The sequence below is a fragment of the Sinocyclocheilus grahami genome, unplaced genomic scaffold (assembly GCF_001515645.1).
Source record: "Sinocyclocheilus grahami isolate Dianchi unplaced genomic scaffold, SAMN03320097.WGS_v1.1 scaffold95.1, whole genome shotgun sequence".
Taxonomy (NCBI): Eukaryota; Metazoa; Chordata; class Actinopteri; order Cypriniformes; family Cyprinidae; genus Sinocyclocheilus; species Sinocyclocheilus grahami.
In genome coordinates this window covers 1,987,888-2,003,817 of record NW_015505274.1, presented here as the reverse complement: position 1 = coordinate 2,003,817, position 15,930 = coordinate 1,987,888, and the positions used below count along the sequence as shown (strand labels likewise).

The 15,930-nt window shown below is 35.7% G+C and overlaps 1 protein-coding gene across 1 annotated transcript in view; it reads left to right on the top strand.

The window, feature by feature from the left end:
• Positions 1–15,930, top strand: part of LOC107587678 (transmembrane protein 211-like) — a 207,229-nt gene that overhangs the window by 70,686 nt on the left and 120,613 nt on the right. Inside the window, exon 3 of the mRNA XM_016275548.1 lies at positions 10,199–10,337. Coding sequence (XP_016131034.1) covers positions 10,199–10,337 — 139 coding nt within the window. The remainder of the gene's footprint in view (positions 1–10,198; positions 10,338–15,930) is intronic.

Below are 15,930 nucleotides of genomic sequence, written 5' to 3'. Positions count from 1 at the left end.
GCCCTGGCCTACGCCAAAAAGTAGGGGCGTAGATGGCTTCCACAGGACACTGGAAGGGGCGGTAGCTGTGGCCTTTTGGTAGGATCCCAATTCGTCGGTCCTCCGACGTGACGTCGAGAGTGACCGACTGAAAGGGAACGTCTCGGTTACGTATGTAACCCTCGTTCCCTGAAGGAGGGAACGGAGACGTCACGTCCCGTCGCCACAGCTCCTGTACCACCGCTGAGCGGCCGGGTCATCGGCTCGGCTCCTCAGCGAAAACCTGAATATGCGCTGCATCTGCTGCCTACTTATACTCACGCTGTGATCAGCAGCAGCTGGATGCAATAATCGCATGCCAATGTGCATTGGCTCGTTTAGTTTCCACTCGAAGTAGATTGGTCCCTCTAAGCGAGATCCCAATTCGTCGGTCCTCCGACGTGACGTCTCCGTTCCCTCCTTCAGGGAACGAGGGTTACACACGTAACCGAGACGTTACCCAGTGACATATACCGGTAACGGGCAAAAGATTCGAAAATATGACAACTCGTTAAGGCGATTCAGAATCGACTCTCTCTTTTGAGACAATATCTTTATTTATCATGCACTTTTTTGATTAACAACTTTGCAGATTGTTTTCATTTAAGGATAGCTACGTTATAAACTGCAAAAGAAAAAACCCATATGACCTGCTCTTTAAATTAACTTTTTGTAAGTTCCCCTGCCTTTTTGAAAGGGTTCCTAGATGTTTTCCAGAGGCTTCTGCTAGTGTGATCATCTGAACCCTAAATGGTGCCCTAGTACACTGGGACCTGAACTATATAAAAACCTCAGACACTTTTTTTGTTTGTTTGTTTTCTGTTGAGGTTGCTCTGTGCCTGAAGGAAGAGGCCTGTGCAACGTAAGTGCATGCAGGAGTTGTCTGAATTCTTACAGTAAGGGCAATAGGGAAAACGGATACATTTATAGAGTTCCAACAGAGGGCAGAATGACTAAATTCTGGTATAGATTTTTCTGCTCTGCCAAGAGAAGACTTGGTCAATATGCATCTTGTTTTGACCTTTTATAAAAAGATGTTTTCTATAGTTTTAGTTTAATAGATAATACAAATAATCATATGGGGGTGTGTGTGTGGGGTTGAGCTTGATTTTGTGAAAATAAATGTGTATTGAAGCTTAATGTTTTTTAGGGCTGATGGACATTATTTCATTAAGTGAGAGTCTGAGCTCTAACACACCTCCCTCTTCATTGGCACTGCCCACTCTGCCTCTTAACTACAGCTAAGCCAGTTTTGTACCTGATATACACACACACACACACACACACACACACACACTCTTCAGATATATGAAATATATTATATTATGATATAAGAAAATGCTTCACCATGGAAACAAGACGGCTTCGACCTTGATTTCCAGTCTGTATGTCTAGTAAATCAAGTGCAAATTCCACTGAATATAAAATCCTTCCAGAATAATAAGCCAGATCTTTTTGTTACTGCAGCAGTCCTCATTCACTGACAAGTGAAGATGATGTTGATGACATTTGGGTCTTTGAAATGAATTTGACTGTTGGGTGAACCATTCCGGTTATTTCATATAATTTCCTACTTTTAAAGGAATAGCTCACCTGTATGAAGATTCTGTCATTATTTACTGTGATCATGCCATTTAAAAACGGTATGACAAAGCAAGAAGTTTTCCAGGTTGAAGTTTTTCAATCTGTTCTTCCCATAATATAGAAAAAGTTCAGTCCATAAAACTTGTGGATAAATTTCATGTTTTGATTTCGATTCACAAGCTTTTGATTTTATTTGATTCAATATAAAGGATATCAGGTATAGTGCATGTCATTTTTTCTCAAGGAAAGAAAATCTCCCGATAGCTATAAACTATACAGGGAATAATGTCAGTTGGTGCATTACTATCATATTAAAGGTTACAATGAACAACAACAGTTCAAACTATTAAATTCACATTTGCTGTGTATTTGTAGATATAATTTACACTGAAATAAAAATGCTCCCCACTGCCACTTGAACTGAAGGGGCTATGGCAATCTGTCATGCCACAGTATTTATTGATTTGTTTGTATTTAGTGATAAAATTGACAGAATTGTTTAGTGAAGTTTTGTTCATGCATCAACAGATAACAGCATTGACTTAAAGATCACTTCTTGGGATTCAAGATTCGATATTGGTTCATTTAAAATGAGAATCGATTAAAATTGAGAAATCCATATTGTCAACCCAGCCCTACTGAATTCTTCAGCTGTAAGTTTTCTAAAGCTGTACATTATCATTTGCCTGCTTTACAATTTGGAAATGGTCAAACACAGAATGGCAGGGTTTTCAGCAAATAATGACATATTTTTAATTTATTAATTTGTTGGATATACATTTTAGTGGTTAGTTTTTTTTTATTAAAGTATTTATAATACTTACTGATTAATTTATAAAATGCATCAGTTATTGACCATGACATGAAAATAATTATAGGACATAATTTCAGTATTGGTTCAAAAACCTGGAAGGACATCCACCAATCTGATAACTTGAAAATGGGAATGAAGCCAAAGAGTTCAGAAGTAACCAACCATTCCCATAAAGCACTGCAAGTTAAGTAAACGGAAGTTTCCCTGCATTCTCAAACACTTTCTTGTATATTTATACATTTGAACATTTTACATAGACTTACAGTGGAGATCAAAATGATAGAACAATCTATATATACTTGATTTAAAAAAAAAAAATGGATGTAGTCAATCTTCATTGCTCAAAATTTGAAGGAATATTAGTTGTAGGTATACCACTGTTCTACTAACATGTTTGACAAAATAACCAAGGTATTTCCAACAAAAACCTTTATTTTGTGTAAAAAACAGTGATCAAAATTAGAGAATAGTAACCATTGTAGCACGAAAGAAAATTACAACTAAACTTGTGGAGGGTTACAGCTGTCAGAAATAAGTAGGAAGTGTAGAGACCCTTGCTTTGAATGACTTCAGCACATCTGCAGCCGCAGGACATCACTTTCTCATCAGTTTCTCAGACTGAGCTGGTGTGATCTTGGTCCACTCTTCTTCCAGTCTCTTCGGTGACTGTAGTGGGTTTCTTAGCCATAACTTTGTTGCCAAGGATTTTCCAGAGATTTTCAGTTGGGTTTAGATCTTTGGGCCGGCCATGTCATTATTTCATTTCAATGTTCCTGGCTTCAAGGAACTGCTTTACCCATTTTGCAGTGTGACAGGAGGCATTGTCCTACATGAAAATTGCTGGCTGATTGGGAGATGCTTGCAGGGAAGGAACTTCATGTTGCTGAAGGAGGTTCTGATAAACATTTGCATTCACCCTGCCATGTAGTGGTATAAGAGGCCCAACTCCTGCTGCAGAAAATATCCCCCAAACCTCTTTATGCACTTGGGCTTCAGTCTTTTTTCAGTTTGACGCCGAACAAAATGTTTCCCAACAGACCCAAATAAATTAAACTTGCTCTCATCACTGAAGAGAACTTTGGACCAGTTCTCCTCTCTCCACGCAACATGCTCCTCAGCAAAGGTGTTGAACCAATTCCCAATTTAGAGACTCTGCATTATCCTGCCTTCTCTTGCATTTGTCTTATATGGATAACCAGCCTTTTAGGGGGACTTGAATGAATTAGTGTAATTGTAAAGCTGCTATATTCTAGAAATGACAGATTTGGTATGACAAACTTCTCGTGCAGTGGCTGAAAGGGTCATCCCTTTGGCCTCATTTGGACATCCTCCTGTCAGAGTCACCTTAGAGCGGCCCGCCATCTTGCAATCTCAGTGAAAATTAGTGGAATGCTGCCAGTTAAATAGGGTTTGTAATATAATTAAGGAAATTAGCACCAGGTACCATATTAACACCAATAACTTATTGGTGTTAATAAGTGTTCTATAATTTTGATCTGATTTATGTTTCAAATATTTCATTTAAGTTTTTTATACTCCGCTTCAGAATACAAATAATTTAGGAAGTATGCTTAAAAAAACATCCCTTCTACTCCTGTTAGGATAACTTCAAATAGGACTAAGCAGTGACCTTGAAATTTAGGAAATTGTAGGTTGTTCTCTAATTTTGATCTCCACTGTATATATTGTATTTTATAATGTTCTTATAGTTGGGTGAGTGATTAATTCACTCATACAAGATTGAGTACTATATTTTTTTTTTCCTTTTCCTTTTGGTGGAAAATTGGAATTGGAAAAATACTTCCAGATCCAAGGCCACTGAAAAATATGCAGTAACTGTTGCACCCTTATTTTTAAATTTTTTGCTGTGTGTTACTTTCTAGTATACAGAGTCTTGTCACGTTATTTTTCTCTCTGTGCCTTACAGAATTTACAGAGAGCAACATTCATTTTTCTCCTTGACTTGAAACAAATTAGCATGCAACTCTGAATGTTTTGTGAGGTACATCATGTGATGGATTTGACAGTATGTCTGATGTGTAGTTTCTTATAATAATTTTCTCTATTTTGTTTTCTTTTCATCTAGTTACAGAAATTGGTTTCCATCATAGCGTGACCTCTCTCCTTCACATTTCCTCTGCAGTGCTGTTGCAGTGTGTTTAGAGGCAAATAATTAGCATCTATTTAGGAACCTGCTCTCTGAAAGAGGCAGCGCTGTTAGGAGACATTTTTCTTGTAAATGAACAGCAGCTGGAGTTTGGAGTTGTGTGAATATTGTGTGCATATATATAATGTAGTTTCAGAAGTACAACGTGGGACACATTGTAATCATGGATTTTATATTCTAGTGTCAAACAGAAGCATAATCCTTAATTATTGCGCATAAGAGTTGTGGAAAAAGTCAGGCCTGAAATGTCAAACTAATTAAGGACAATTGAATTCTGGGCAGTGTGTTGATAGAGTACGGTCTGTGAGGAATGAATAAAATTAGTCTATGCAACACAGGGCCAGATTTGCCAAAGCTGATTGTTCATGCGTGCACGTGAAATTGTTTGCAATAAATATTGTACAAATAACTTGATTGGTGCATAACAAATGCAAAGCTGTTCCGCTAAAACATAATGAGTAAGAAAGCGAATGGTTAAGCTGTGTTAGCATTTCAATAGGTGAGGGTTTCTGCTTGCATCATCAGCTCATTTCTCTTTTATTCTTTTTGTCTAATTTTATCTTGGGTGCTTTGCACTTCATTTTTATACAGAAAATGAAAATATTATAAGAAATTAGGGGGAGAAACAAAGCCAGAGTGACAGGTACATGAAATGGGTCAGACCTGAACTTGCCTCTCCAACATGAGAATGGGCTCATTGTGTTGGATTCTATATTTACTTAAATGACTAGACTAAAATTTTAATTCAACCATATGTTGTTCCAAATTTGTATGACTTAACCTTTTTCGGCAGAACACAAAAGGAGATATTTTGAATAATGCTCAGTTTTGGTTACCATTGACTTCCAGTGTGTGGACAAAAGCACTCAAAATATAATCTTTATGTTCCACAGAAAAATTCACACAGATTTAGAACGACATGAGGGTAAGTAAATGATGACAGATGTTTAATTTTTGGGTGTACTATCCCTTTAACTTAAAGGCCACACAACCACCACCATCAGGGTTCCAAATGTAATCTGACTGCTTTAAATGTGGGTCACATGACATGTCACTCAACTGCGCATAATTAACATCCTGTTAACAGAAGCTGATGCCTGTGGAAAACTTATGTTGTCAAAACAATCTCATGAGAAAACATAACTATGATATTTTTTGGCAAATTAAGAATTGGTTGGGAATTTGTATGATTTGATTTGTACAAAAATGTATGATTTTCATTAAAAAATAATAAGCATGAAGGTCCACCCTTAAATCTAACCCTCAATGAGACATAAACAAATTGTACAAAAGCCTACAAACTCATACAAATAAATACCCACAACATACATATTCATACAAATTTGCCACAGATTTGCTAAAAATGTACCTCAAATTTGCCATGAATTTGGCAAAACATAAATTTGTTACAAATGCCAGTTATCAGGGTGTGCCATGCAGTTTCTGTGGTGTTCTGGCTGGTTGCCCAACTCAAAAGAGACCACCCCAAGTCTCTATAGAGAGATTCTGGTCTCTAGAAATGACTCGGGTCCTTCTTTTAGTGTCAGTGAATAGAATTATTTGGCCAGTTTATCATCCACTAGATGAAAAATCATAAGTCTGGTCACTTTGAAAAGTAATTGCAAACTTGGCAAGCACCACTAATTAGTATTGACCTCAGAAAGTACATTTCCGTTTCTGAGCCATACGTAGACTATATACATTAGGGAAGAAATATGCAAACTGCTTGTTTAACTTATGAATGTCATCAATATTCCTGTCATAGACAGCCTATTTATGATTTTTCAGGAGACCATTTAGTTCTGGATCTGATCTGTTGCAGCCCTAATATATCTCTATTAGTTGTAATGAAACACGGTAATGTTTTACAGCACAGTGGGCAAGTGCTCATTTCGTCTAAAGGCTTCAAAGATGGCGAGATCAAGAGATGGCACTGAGAAAACTATGAATAAATGAATACTATTTAAAGGGGAATGAGTTCTGTTTGAATGAAATATGTTTCTTCTGAGTGTCTGCGACATTCTACTTCTTCGTTTTCTGTGTTATTAGATTTTTTCCTATTTCCAGTGCAGACATGTCATTATTGTAAAGGATGTTGTCATAAGCACAAACAGTCATAATTACTACAAATATTATCATTATCATCGGAAAAACTGCAGTTTCAGATGTCACCTATGAATCTGCCATCTCGTCTTCATTCATTAGCCTTCCACTCATGTGAATAATGTCTTCGCCATTAGGACCACGAGGTAATGAATTCGCTTTGGTTGTGGCAATTGTATTATTATTGTGATTCCTTTCTGATATGCACCGCTAATGTGACAACGGCCCTAAGAACTAAATTCTGTTGTTTATGTGTATTGTTTGTGCAAGAGATGTGCAGCTGATAGCTTTTTAACTGATGTTTTGTTTACTTTGTTGTTGGTTTGGTCTAGTAAGTTTGATACTGCAGTATTGTGTGCGAAAACAGCATTTGAAAGCTCCAGCTGATCTAATGAAGAGGCAGTGCGATCAAACTGTCAGAATGAAAATCTCAGTTTGAAATCTCTGAATGTTTTTCACTGAAAGGCAGCCACCTGTGACCCACCTTTACAGAAAACCATCATCTGAACACAGATTATAAATGCTACATGGTCATTCCCTTAAAATAATCTTTCTATGGTAACCATAGTTTCCACTAGAATACTAAAATATTGTTATTGAGTATTGTTACATTCTTGATTTAATGTGGCATGACTAGGGCCACTGGGTGCACCTATAATTAAACTCTATTTTTATAGGCAACTTTTGTATTAGCTGCCATTGGTACCAAAAATAATTTAAAGAAAATATCAGAGAAGATCCCACATTTATTATAGCCTACTTTATCAGTTAAATAACTTTAGTAGCTATGTTTTTTTGGGGGGAACTCTGGTAACCATAAAAAATATTTTTGGTCAAAGCAAATCTGTAAATCTTGTTGTGTTTTATGATTATTTGGACCGATAGTATTGTAAACGGGGATTAAATTACCAGAATGATCCAAAACAGTATGGTTTTATATATATATATCCATATGTGTGTATTATTTTCTGCATATTGTACATTTCATATGTGCGTATTATTTGATTGATCATGCAGCCTATTTTTTGTACGTTTGTTGTTTTGCATCAGATTTTAGGGTTCCCCCACCTCCAAAATTACAATTTAACTATTGTGTATACTGACACTTTGTTGAATTATATATCATGATAATTGTTTTGGTTTTCAAATGTAAGGTTTATGGTAAAAGACTGGTTCCACAGCAACATCTAAGCGTTAAGTCACAGTTTCTATTCAAATCAGTGTGCACACATCAATAATTCATGATTTCAGTGTGTCCTGCCTCACTGGCTTATATGGATTACATCAGAGTTAGATCAATTGCCTGTCTCTGATATGGACCCTCCACGTTTTTGTTTAAGGGATTGTACCACAAACTCTTTAGGTACTCTTTAGAGTTTTGTGCCATAGTCTTAACAAAGACACGTCTCTGCTCTAAGCAAACATCTGATTTAAAAAAGCCCAGATGAGAGACATCCATACTTTAGGCATCTGCTTTCTGGAATGGCGTTCATTTTTGTTTTTGCACCAGGCATGTGGTCGTTGTGTAGCACTGGAGTGAGCCTTTTGACTGATGAAGCGTTTGATTTGATGAAGGTGGTAGATTAAAGGATCAGTACTTGCTGTTTCACTAAATTGACCCCACGGAGTAAGCACTTAGGAAAAATTGATTGATTTCACACCTTATATATCTACACTGTTTGAATGTTTTTTTCCTTTGACTCTGTGCTTGGCGTTTAATAGTAAGTGTACATAGTTCGCCCAAAAAATTTAATTTTGTTATAATTTTCTAATTTGTGCCAAATAATTATGATTTTAGTTCAAAAGGGGGGAAAAAAGAAAATATTAACTAGAATTACCAAGCTGTTTTGAAAGTGGATGGAGAGCAGGGACAGTTATTAATTTTAATAAAAAGCCAATATGCCAGTAAACAATGATTGACACTTCAAAATAGACTTTACTGAGAATGCGGGAGTTGAAAAACACATTGCACAAGACAATAACTGACAAAGGACAGAATAGAATAGTGAGTGTATATACAGTGGGTACGGAAAGCATTCAGACCCCCTTAAATTTTTCACTCTTTGTTATATTGCAGCCATTTGCTAAAATCATTTAAGTTCATTTTTTTCCTCATTAATGTACACACAGCACACCATATTGACAGAAAAACACAGAATTGTTGACATTTTTGCAGATTTATTAAAAAAGAAAAACTGAAATATCACATGGTCCTAAGTATTCAGACCCTTTGCTGTGACACTCATATATTTAACTCAGGTGCTGTCCATTTCTTCTGATCATCCTGGAGATGGTTCTACACCTTCATTTGAGTCCAGCTGTATTTGATTATACTGATTGGACTTGATTAGGAAACCCACACGTCAACAATTCTGTGTTTTTCTGTCAATATGGGGTGCTGTGTGTACACTAATGAGGAAAAAAAATTAACTTAAATGATTTTAGCAAATGGCTGCAATATAACAAAGAGTGAAAAATTTAAGGGGGTCTGAATACTTTCCGTACCCACTGTATATATAGTAAATGAGGGAACTAAACCGGAACAGCTGGACAAGGAATAACTAATCAGTAGCCATAGAAACTAATGAGAACTCATAACAGACATGACAGGAACTGAACTAAACTGGACATAACTGTGACACTATTGTTATTAAAATGGTATAAACACTAATTAATTTTTGCTGTAACAGTATTATAGAAATGTTTTTCACAATATGATTTTTGATGTGTTTATATTATCCATGATAATGTAATTGATGTATTAATATATTATACATTTATTATAGATTCATACATTTATAATATATTTATATTGTTTATTAATAACTTGTTTCAGCCTTTGTTTTGACTACCCCAAAGTAAAATAAAGCATCCTGTATGAAGAAATAAAAATCGGAATGCTTTAAAGATTGTTAATGCAATGAGAAATAAATTTTTGTTATTGTTAAATTACTGTAACAGCCTAATAGTACCATAAATAACAGCCTAAATAGTATCATAGTACAAATAGTTACATAAAAACGGGCTATTATTATTGTTATTATTATTAATAAACTCATATCATATCATATATCATATCATATATCATATCATATCATAGATCATATATCATATATGATATGATCTATGATATATGATATATCATATATCATAGATCATATCATATATCATAGATCATAGATCATATCATAGATCATATATCATATCATAGATCATATATCATATATCATATATCATATATCATATATCATATATCATATCAGTGAGGCTTTACATGGTTAGCCATGTGATGTTTAGTGCAGTTTTGATTAAAAATCTGTGGTTTTACCTTGACATATTTAAAACCAATCTTGACTAGATTAACTCATTTTATGGGGAAAATAATTAAATTTGGATTGCTTGAGTAGTAAAAATCAATCAAGCCCCAGAAAGAGTTCTTATTCTTATTCCCCAGAAAGAATTCTTATAACAGCAGCAGTATCTGTAAATGTTGTGTATTGTGTGTGTTGCAGACGAGTGCGGTGCTGTGTTCAGGTGGATGTGCTCTGCTGGCAGTCAGCTCCCTGCTGGCCATCATCACCATCTTCCTGCCCAGTGGAGCCTGTGAGAGGAGGATCTGCACATTGACAGGATACATGCAGATGGCTGCAGGTTAGTGTCCGGATTACTATCTGACCTCTGATCAGCTCTTAAACAACAGCCCTTAGATGAACCATGCTGAGTAGCATTACATGACTGATCCTAGTCAAGTAAAACCCTAATCTGAGCTTTAGACGGGACCCCCCTAGACCATCAGAGGCATATTGCACACATAGATGGCAAGAGCTTTCCAAAATCTATGCAAGACTAGTAAAACCTCAACATATCTTTTTTTCACACTTCACTTTGAAGAATGGCTTGACTTTTCTCTTGGATCTTCTCTGTGTGATTTTGAGTACACCTAACAGCAGGGAGGGATCTTCAGAAGGGAGCAGAAACCTCTTCCTCTCACCTCCCCATCTGATATCATGTGATACACGCTCAAGCACTGCTAACTGCTTTGGACGTCCCATCTGAAATCTGTTGTGTTGTCAAACAACACGTTTGAAGTGTATTGTTCATTTTTGGCAGAGCAGGGGAGAAATTATACAATTTGATATGATGTGGTATAAAGCACTTGAGGCTGAATTTAAGTAGCGCTTCATATTAAAAATGCAAAGTCTCATGTTACACCTTCATTAAATAGTTTATTCAAACACTGTTTGCAGTCCATGCACAATATTTAGTGTGAGCAGATCACCTCTGGTGGAAAATAACAGGTTAAGCTGGTTTTTGGAATATGGTAGCTGGCCCAAGGTGGTCTACCAGTTCTGACAACAGAAAACACTGGAATAACACTTTTTGCTGCTTAAGCTAAAGCAACACAATTGAACTTAATTTCATTGTGTTCAGTAAACCTACATATGTAAGATTGAAGTTTACTTAATCCATTTGTGTTGGGACTGCATGAATAATTTTGTTGTTGTTTTAAGCTGGGAAGTGTTTTGTTCTCAACATGCTTCGCATGGCTGAATCAGGAGAGGAACTGTTGTAATAAAAGGAATAATTCAGCCAAAATTGTTTTCAGAAAATTTACTGATCCTTAGGCAGTCCAAGATAAGATGAGTTTATTTTTTCATCTGAACAGATTTGGAGAAATTTGCATTACAAAATTTGTAATTTGCATTAATTTGTAACTTGCTCACCGATGAATCCTCTGCAGTGAATGGGTGCCATCAGAATGAGAGTACAAACTGCTGATAAAAACATCACAATAATCCACACGACTCCAGACCATTAATTCACTATAGAAAGCTAAATTATGGATGGAGGACTCATATTTTAGCTTGAATCAACAGTTTGAAGTTAAACATGTCTTAGTGATTAATTTGTTTATTACAAACATGCAGCTTTTCACTCCACATGATGTTAACTGATGGACTGTTATTATCGTGTGGATTATTTGAGGATTGTGTTTTTTATCAGCTGTTTGGACTCTCATTCAGACGGCACCCATTCACTGCAGAGGATCCATTGGTCAGATGACCTGAGTTAATTTTAGCAATTTTTTATTTTGGGGTGAACTATGCTTTTGTGTTATTTTGTATTTTTGAGTAAAGGGAAAGACCTGAGTTTCTGTTATGTTTGTTGATGTTTTGTGGTTACAACTGTGCTGAAGACTAGAGCTTTTGGTTAGTTCATAGGTGGATGCATGTACAGTATTAAGACTGTAATATTTGTTGTTTTTGCTCGTTGAGTGAACGGTAACGGCTTGCTTGTTCTGTGCTAGTACAACATAAATTTGAGCCTCTTTCTCAAAAACACAGACTTGTATTTAATTGAACCAATACAACTAAAAAACATTGAGTAAGTTCAACCAAAATTGTACATTTAAATTCAAGATAAAATAAAATAATGTAACCAATTGCCTTAAAAAACTGTAAAATCAAAACGCCATTGTGCCAGTGAATGTACATGCTTGTCCTCGACTCTTCCAGCTGGTAGTCCAGCCAGTCAACTAGACCAACTTCACCAGCGCAAAACCATCAGAATCTGGAATTTCTTTAGGGTTGGCTTGTTATTCCACATGGCAGGGGAATGCGGTTTACAATTTTGGTTGCTATTTCCTAGTCATTTCCTTTATACACACACCCTCTTCCATGGTTTTGCAGATATTTTCTGAACATGGAGAATTTTGAGACTAAACAGCCAATCCATCTGAAGCACTTTGTTGCAGAGGGCAACAATCACAAAAGCTAAATTAATAAATAAAGAAAGAAGTGTTAGCTCTCCACGCCGGTTGCTTGGCGACGACCATCGGCAGAATGTTGTGATAGCACGGTGAGGGCACTCAGAGATTTAGTGGCCACAGTAAAAAGACAATTACACCCTTTTAACACAGGTCAGCAGTTCAGGGATGGCCACATGCCTTGTGTAGCACTAGCCTTCTTTCAACAGGTGAATATTTCTATAAACAACACCATCCTACATATCTACTTGCCCAAAAACAATCACAAGCACTCATGCTAAATAAATATTTGTTTATATACCAGGGACATGTATATTTGGAGCACTGATTTCCAGTGTGTCCTTGATATTCTTGAGGCCTTGGAAGGTTTATTAGTTGTGGGAATACGGTACATTTAAATGCTTGTTTTAATTGAGCCTTTGGGCTCTACATTGATCATTACAGAGAAACCTTAAATGATTTTAACAGCAGAGTACAAGTGCCTCACACTGATATATTTCCCTTTTCTAATTAGAAAGTAATGATATTTCCATAAAACTACTGTAATGGAGAATGTAAAAGGGCACAGACTATAACGGACTGCATTTGTATTCTCTGAGCATCGATAGAAGCATCTTTTCAAGGGTAAGACACTAGTAATCAACTTCAGCTCCGATAGATACCCTCTTCCAAACAGACAGCCCTGCAAACAAAAGTCTTTCAGCAAGTTTTCACTAAAATATTTGCCAATTCACCATTTTGAAGAACGTTTTCTCTCTTTTTTTGCTGTTTTTGGATAAAGTTTGTAAATGAATAAGCCTCTAAACTAAAGTTTCTGCGTGTTTGCTTTGAAGCAAAAGACATGTAGATGATAATTTTTTATATTTTATCCACTGTTTTGCTTACTGAAAATCAGTCCCTCAACATTGCTTTTAGAGTATGAGCAGATATTACTTTCTGCCAGTCAGACTGTCAAACTGTAATAAACTACAAAACAGATATAATTAGACTATAATGCTGCAGCTCAGTGATTCCCATCCAACAGTTCGCAGGGGGTTTTGAATTCACTGTTAGTTCTTTTTAAAGGAAAGATTCTCTGTGATTTCACTCTTTAGCTTAAAATTTATTAAAGGCAAACAAGCTCAGGTGTCTTATTAAAGGAAGAAGTCTTTTTAACCCTTTAACTTTCACCCCTAAAAGGAGCTAATGAAAAAATTATTTAACTTCAAATTCTTATTAGTAGACATGTAATAAATAGCCCCAGGCACTTTTTTTTTTAAATTTATGTTTTATATAAAACTCTACCGTACGGTTGAGCTGTCAGTCCATGGTAAATCTTGATTTAAATTCAGAGAACTATTTCTTAGTTATTTTCCAATAATAAACATTCCTTTAACTTTATTAGTATCTTGGATACATTTCATAACCTTCAGGGTCCACAAAGACAAAAAAATATATTTAAGCGTCTTTATAATATATGTAGATGAATGACAATATATATGCTATATGATGTCCTTTACAGACATATCAACCATACGGTCACGCATGATTTTGGATAATTATAGTAAATAAACAATTTTGCATTTCTCATATATTTTGCTATATTTCGTTTCTTTACCCTCGACCCTATTCACAACAACATTATGGTTTCATCTCTACTTCCTTGATTACCTGTCAGCACCAGCACCATTCTCCCTTCTGTGTGACTGACTTCAGTTTGAAAACTGCTGCTGTCACCAGTGTTGCCAGATTGGATGGACGATTTCCAGCCCAAAAGCTCACAAAACCCCGCCCAAAAACCGCCCAAAACTTTAACTGTCAAAATAATGTGATGGAATATGTAAATCAAGGTTGATAAGGGACATTTTAACTCCTTAAAACAAAATATTGACGACAAAATAGGCTAATATAAATTATAAATAAGATAAATTCCGCAGGTAAACGGATCAAATCGGGGCAAATAGTCTACATTAAAGAGAATTAGGCTACCGAACATGAATAAAATATGCAAGTAGACACTGTCAAAACGTAATAACCTCGAAACAACACATGCATGATTTTCAATGTCGGCAGTCAGAATAATCCAGTTTAAATGCAAAAAGTGCCCAACGTAAGTGATAGGAAAAAGCAACGTAATTAGCAGGTATTTCACACTCGTTCATGCGCACACCAGTCAACTCAAAACGGTGTCATTCAATGATACTGAATTATAATCTGACAATTAAAAAAATAATAACAACTATAATGTGCTTACCTTCGTGTCGCTCTATAATTTTACACCATTAGATTGTTGTATAGCCCTATATATCCATGAATGTGTATGCCCTAGTTACTGGAAACTATTTTCAGTCATAATTATTTGCATGTATTAGGATTTGCCTGAAATACCCCAAAATGTTCATCTGAACTCACAATTTTTGCATTATTATTACAGTCAAATCTGGACACAGAAAAAGCATGGTAAAAAGGCTTTACATTGCTAAAGTTGACAGTGCAGTGATTGACAGCGTGCTTGTAAAATGGCATCGGTCATTGTCAGATACAGTACATTTAGTACTGTACATTATGTGCTGGGGGAAAATATGAACTAACTAATCAAGTCTAGCAGTTTTCAAGGATTTATCAATCTGGATGTTTAAAAGATAAACTACATGATCGTATAAACCGACATATTTAGTTTAGGTTATGATTAATTCAAATATGCTCTTCGTGTCATCTCACTCCACAATAATTCACGTTTTGAGACTTGAGTCACTCTCCCACTCTTTAACCTATATTTAGGCATTGTGATTGCTTGAATATACAGTCACATTCAAAATAAGATACGTTATAACTTATCACGCTAATAACTTGTCACCCTTGAATCATAACGACTGTCTGCTGAGCCCTCGTGATAAGTGCAGCTGTCGACGTTTACATCAGTACCAGCGCCTCTGCAGTGTGTGTGTGTGTGTGTGTGTGTGTGTGTGTGTGTGTGTAATTTTTCAAGAAACTTAAGAAAATATAAATTGAAACTGAATAAAATGTCTTTGAAACTGAAAACATTTTTTATGCAGGCAAAATCTTTGACTTCGTTTTTAATACACTGCATGTTTTCTCTTCTTTCATTTTTTCACTTGTGAACTGTGTTTGTTTTAATCTAGAGCTCCAAAGAAATTAAAATATTTGTATAATATCAGGTGTCTGAAGATCAAGATCCCAGTCATTCAAAGGTGAGGTGTCTGAACAAAGTAAGAATCTTGTCTGATGGGGGCAATGGATCTCTGGTACTACCACTACATCCTCTGGGTCAGCATCAGAAGTTTGTTTATGGAAAAGTTGCTCCGCTCACTGGAAATTAAGAAAGGACATGTATTATAGTCTAACAATACAAACTGCTTTGAACTCCCATTAAACATTTCAAACTTAAAATATTTCAAACAAATAAACTCACAATATAATTATTTTATATATATTATTATAAGTTATATATTAGTATTAACGTAGTACTAAATACCT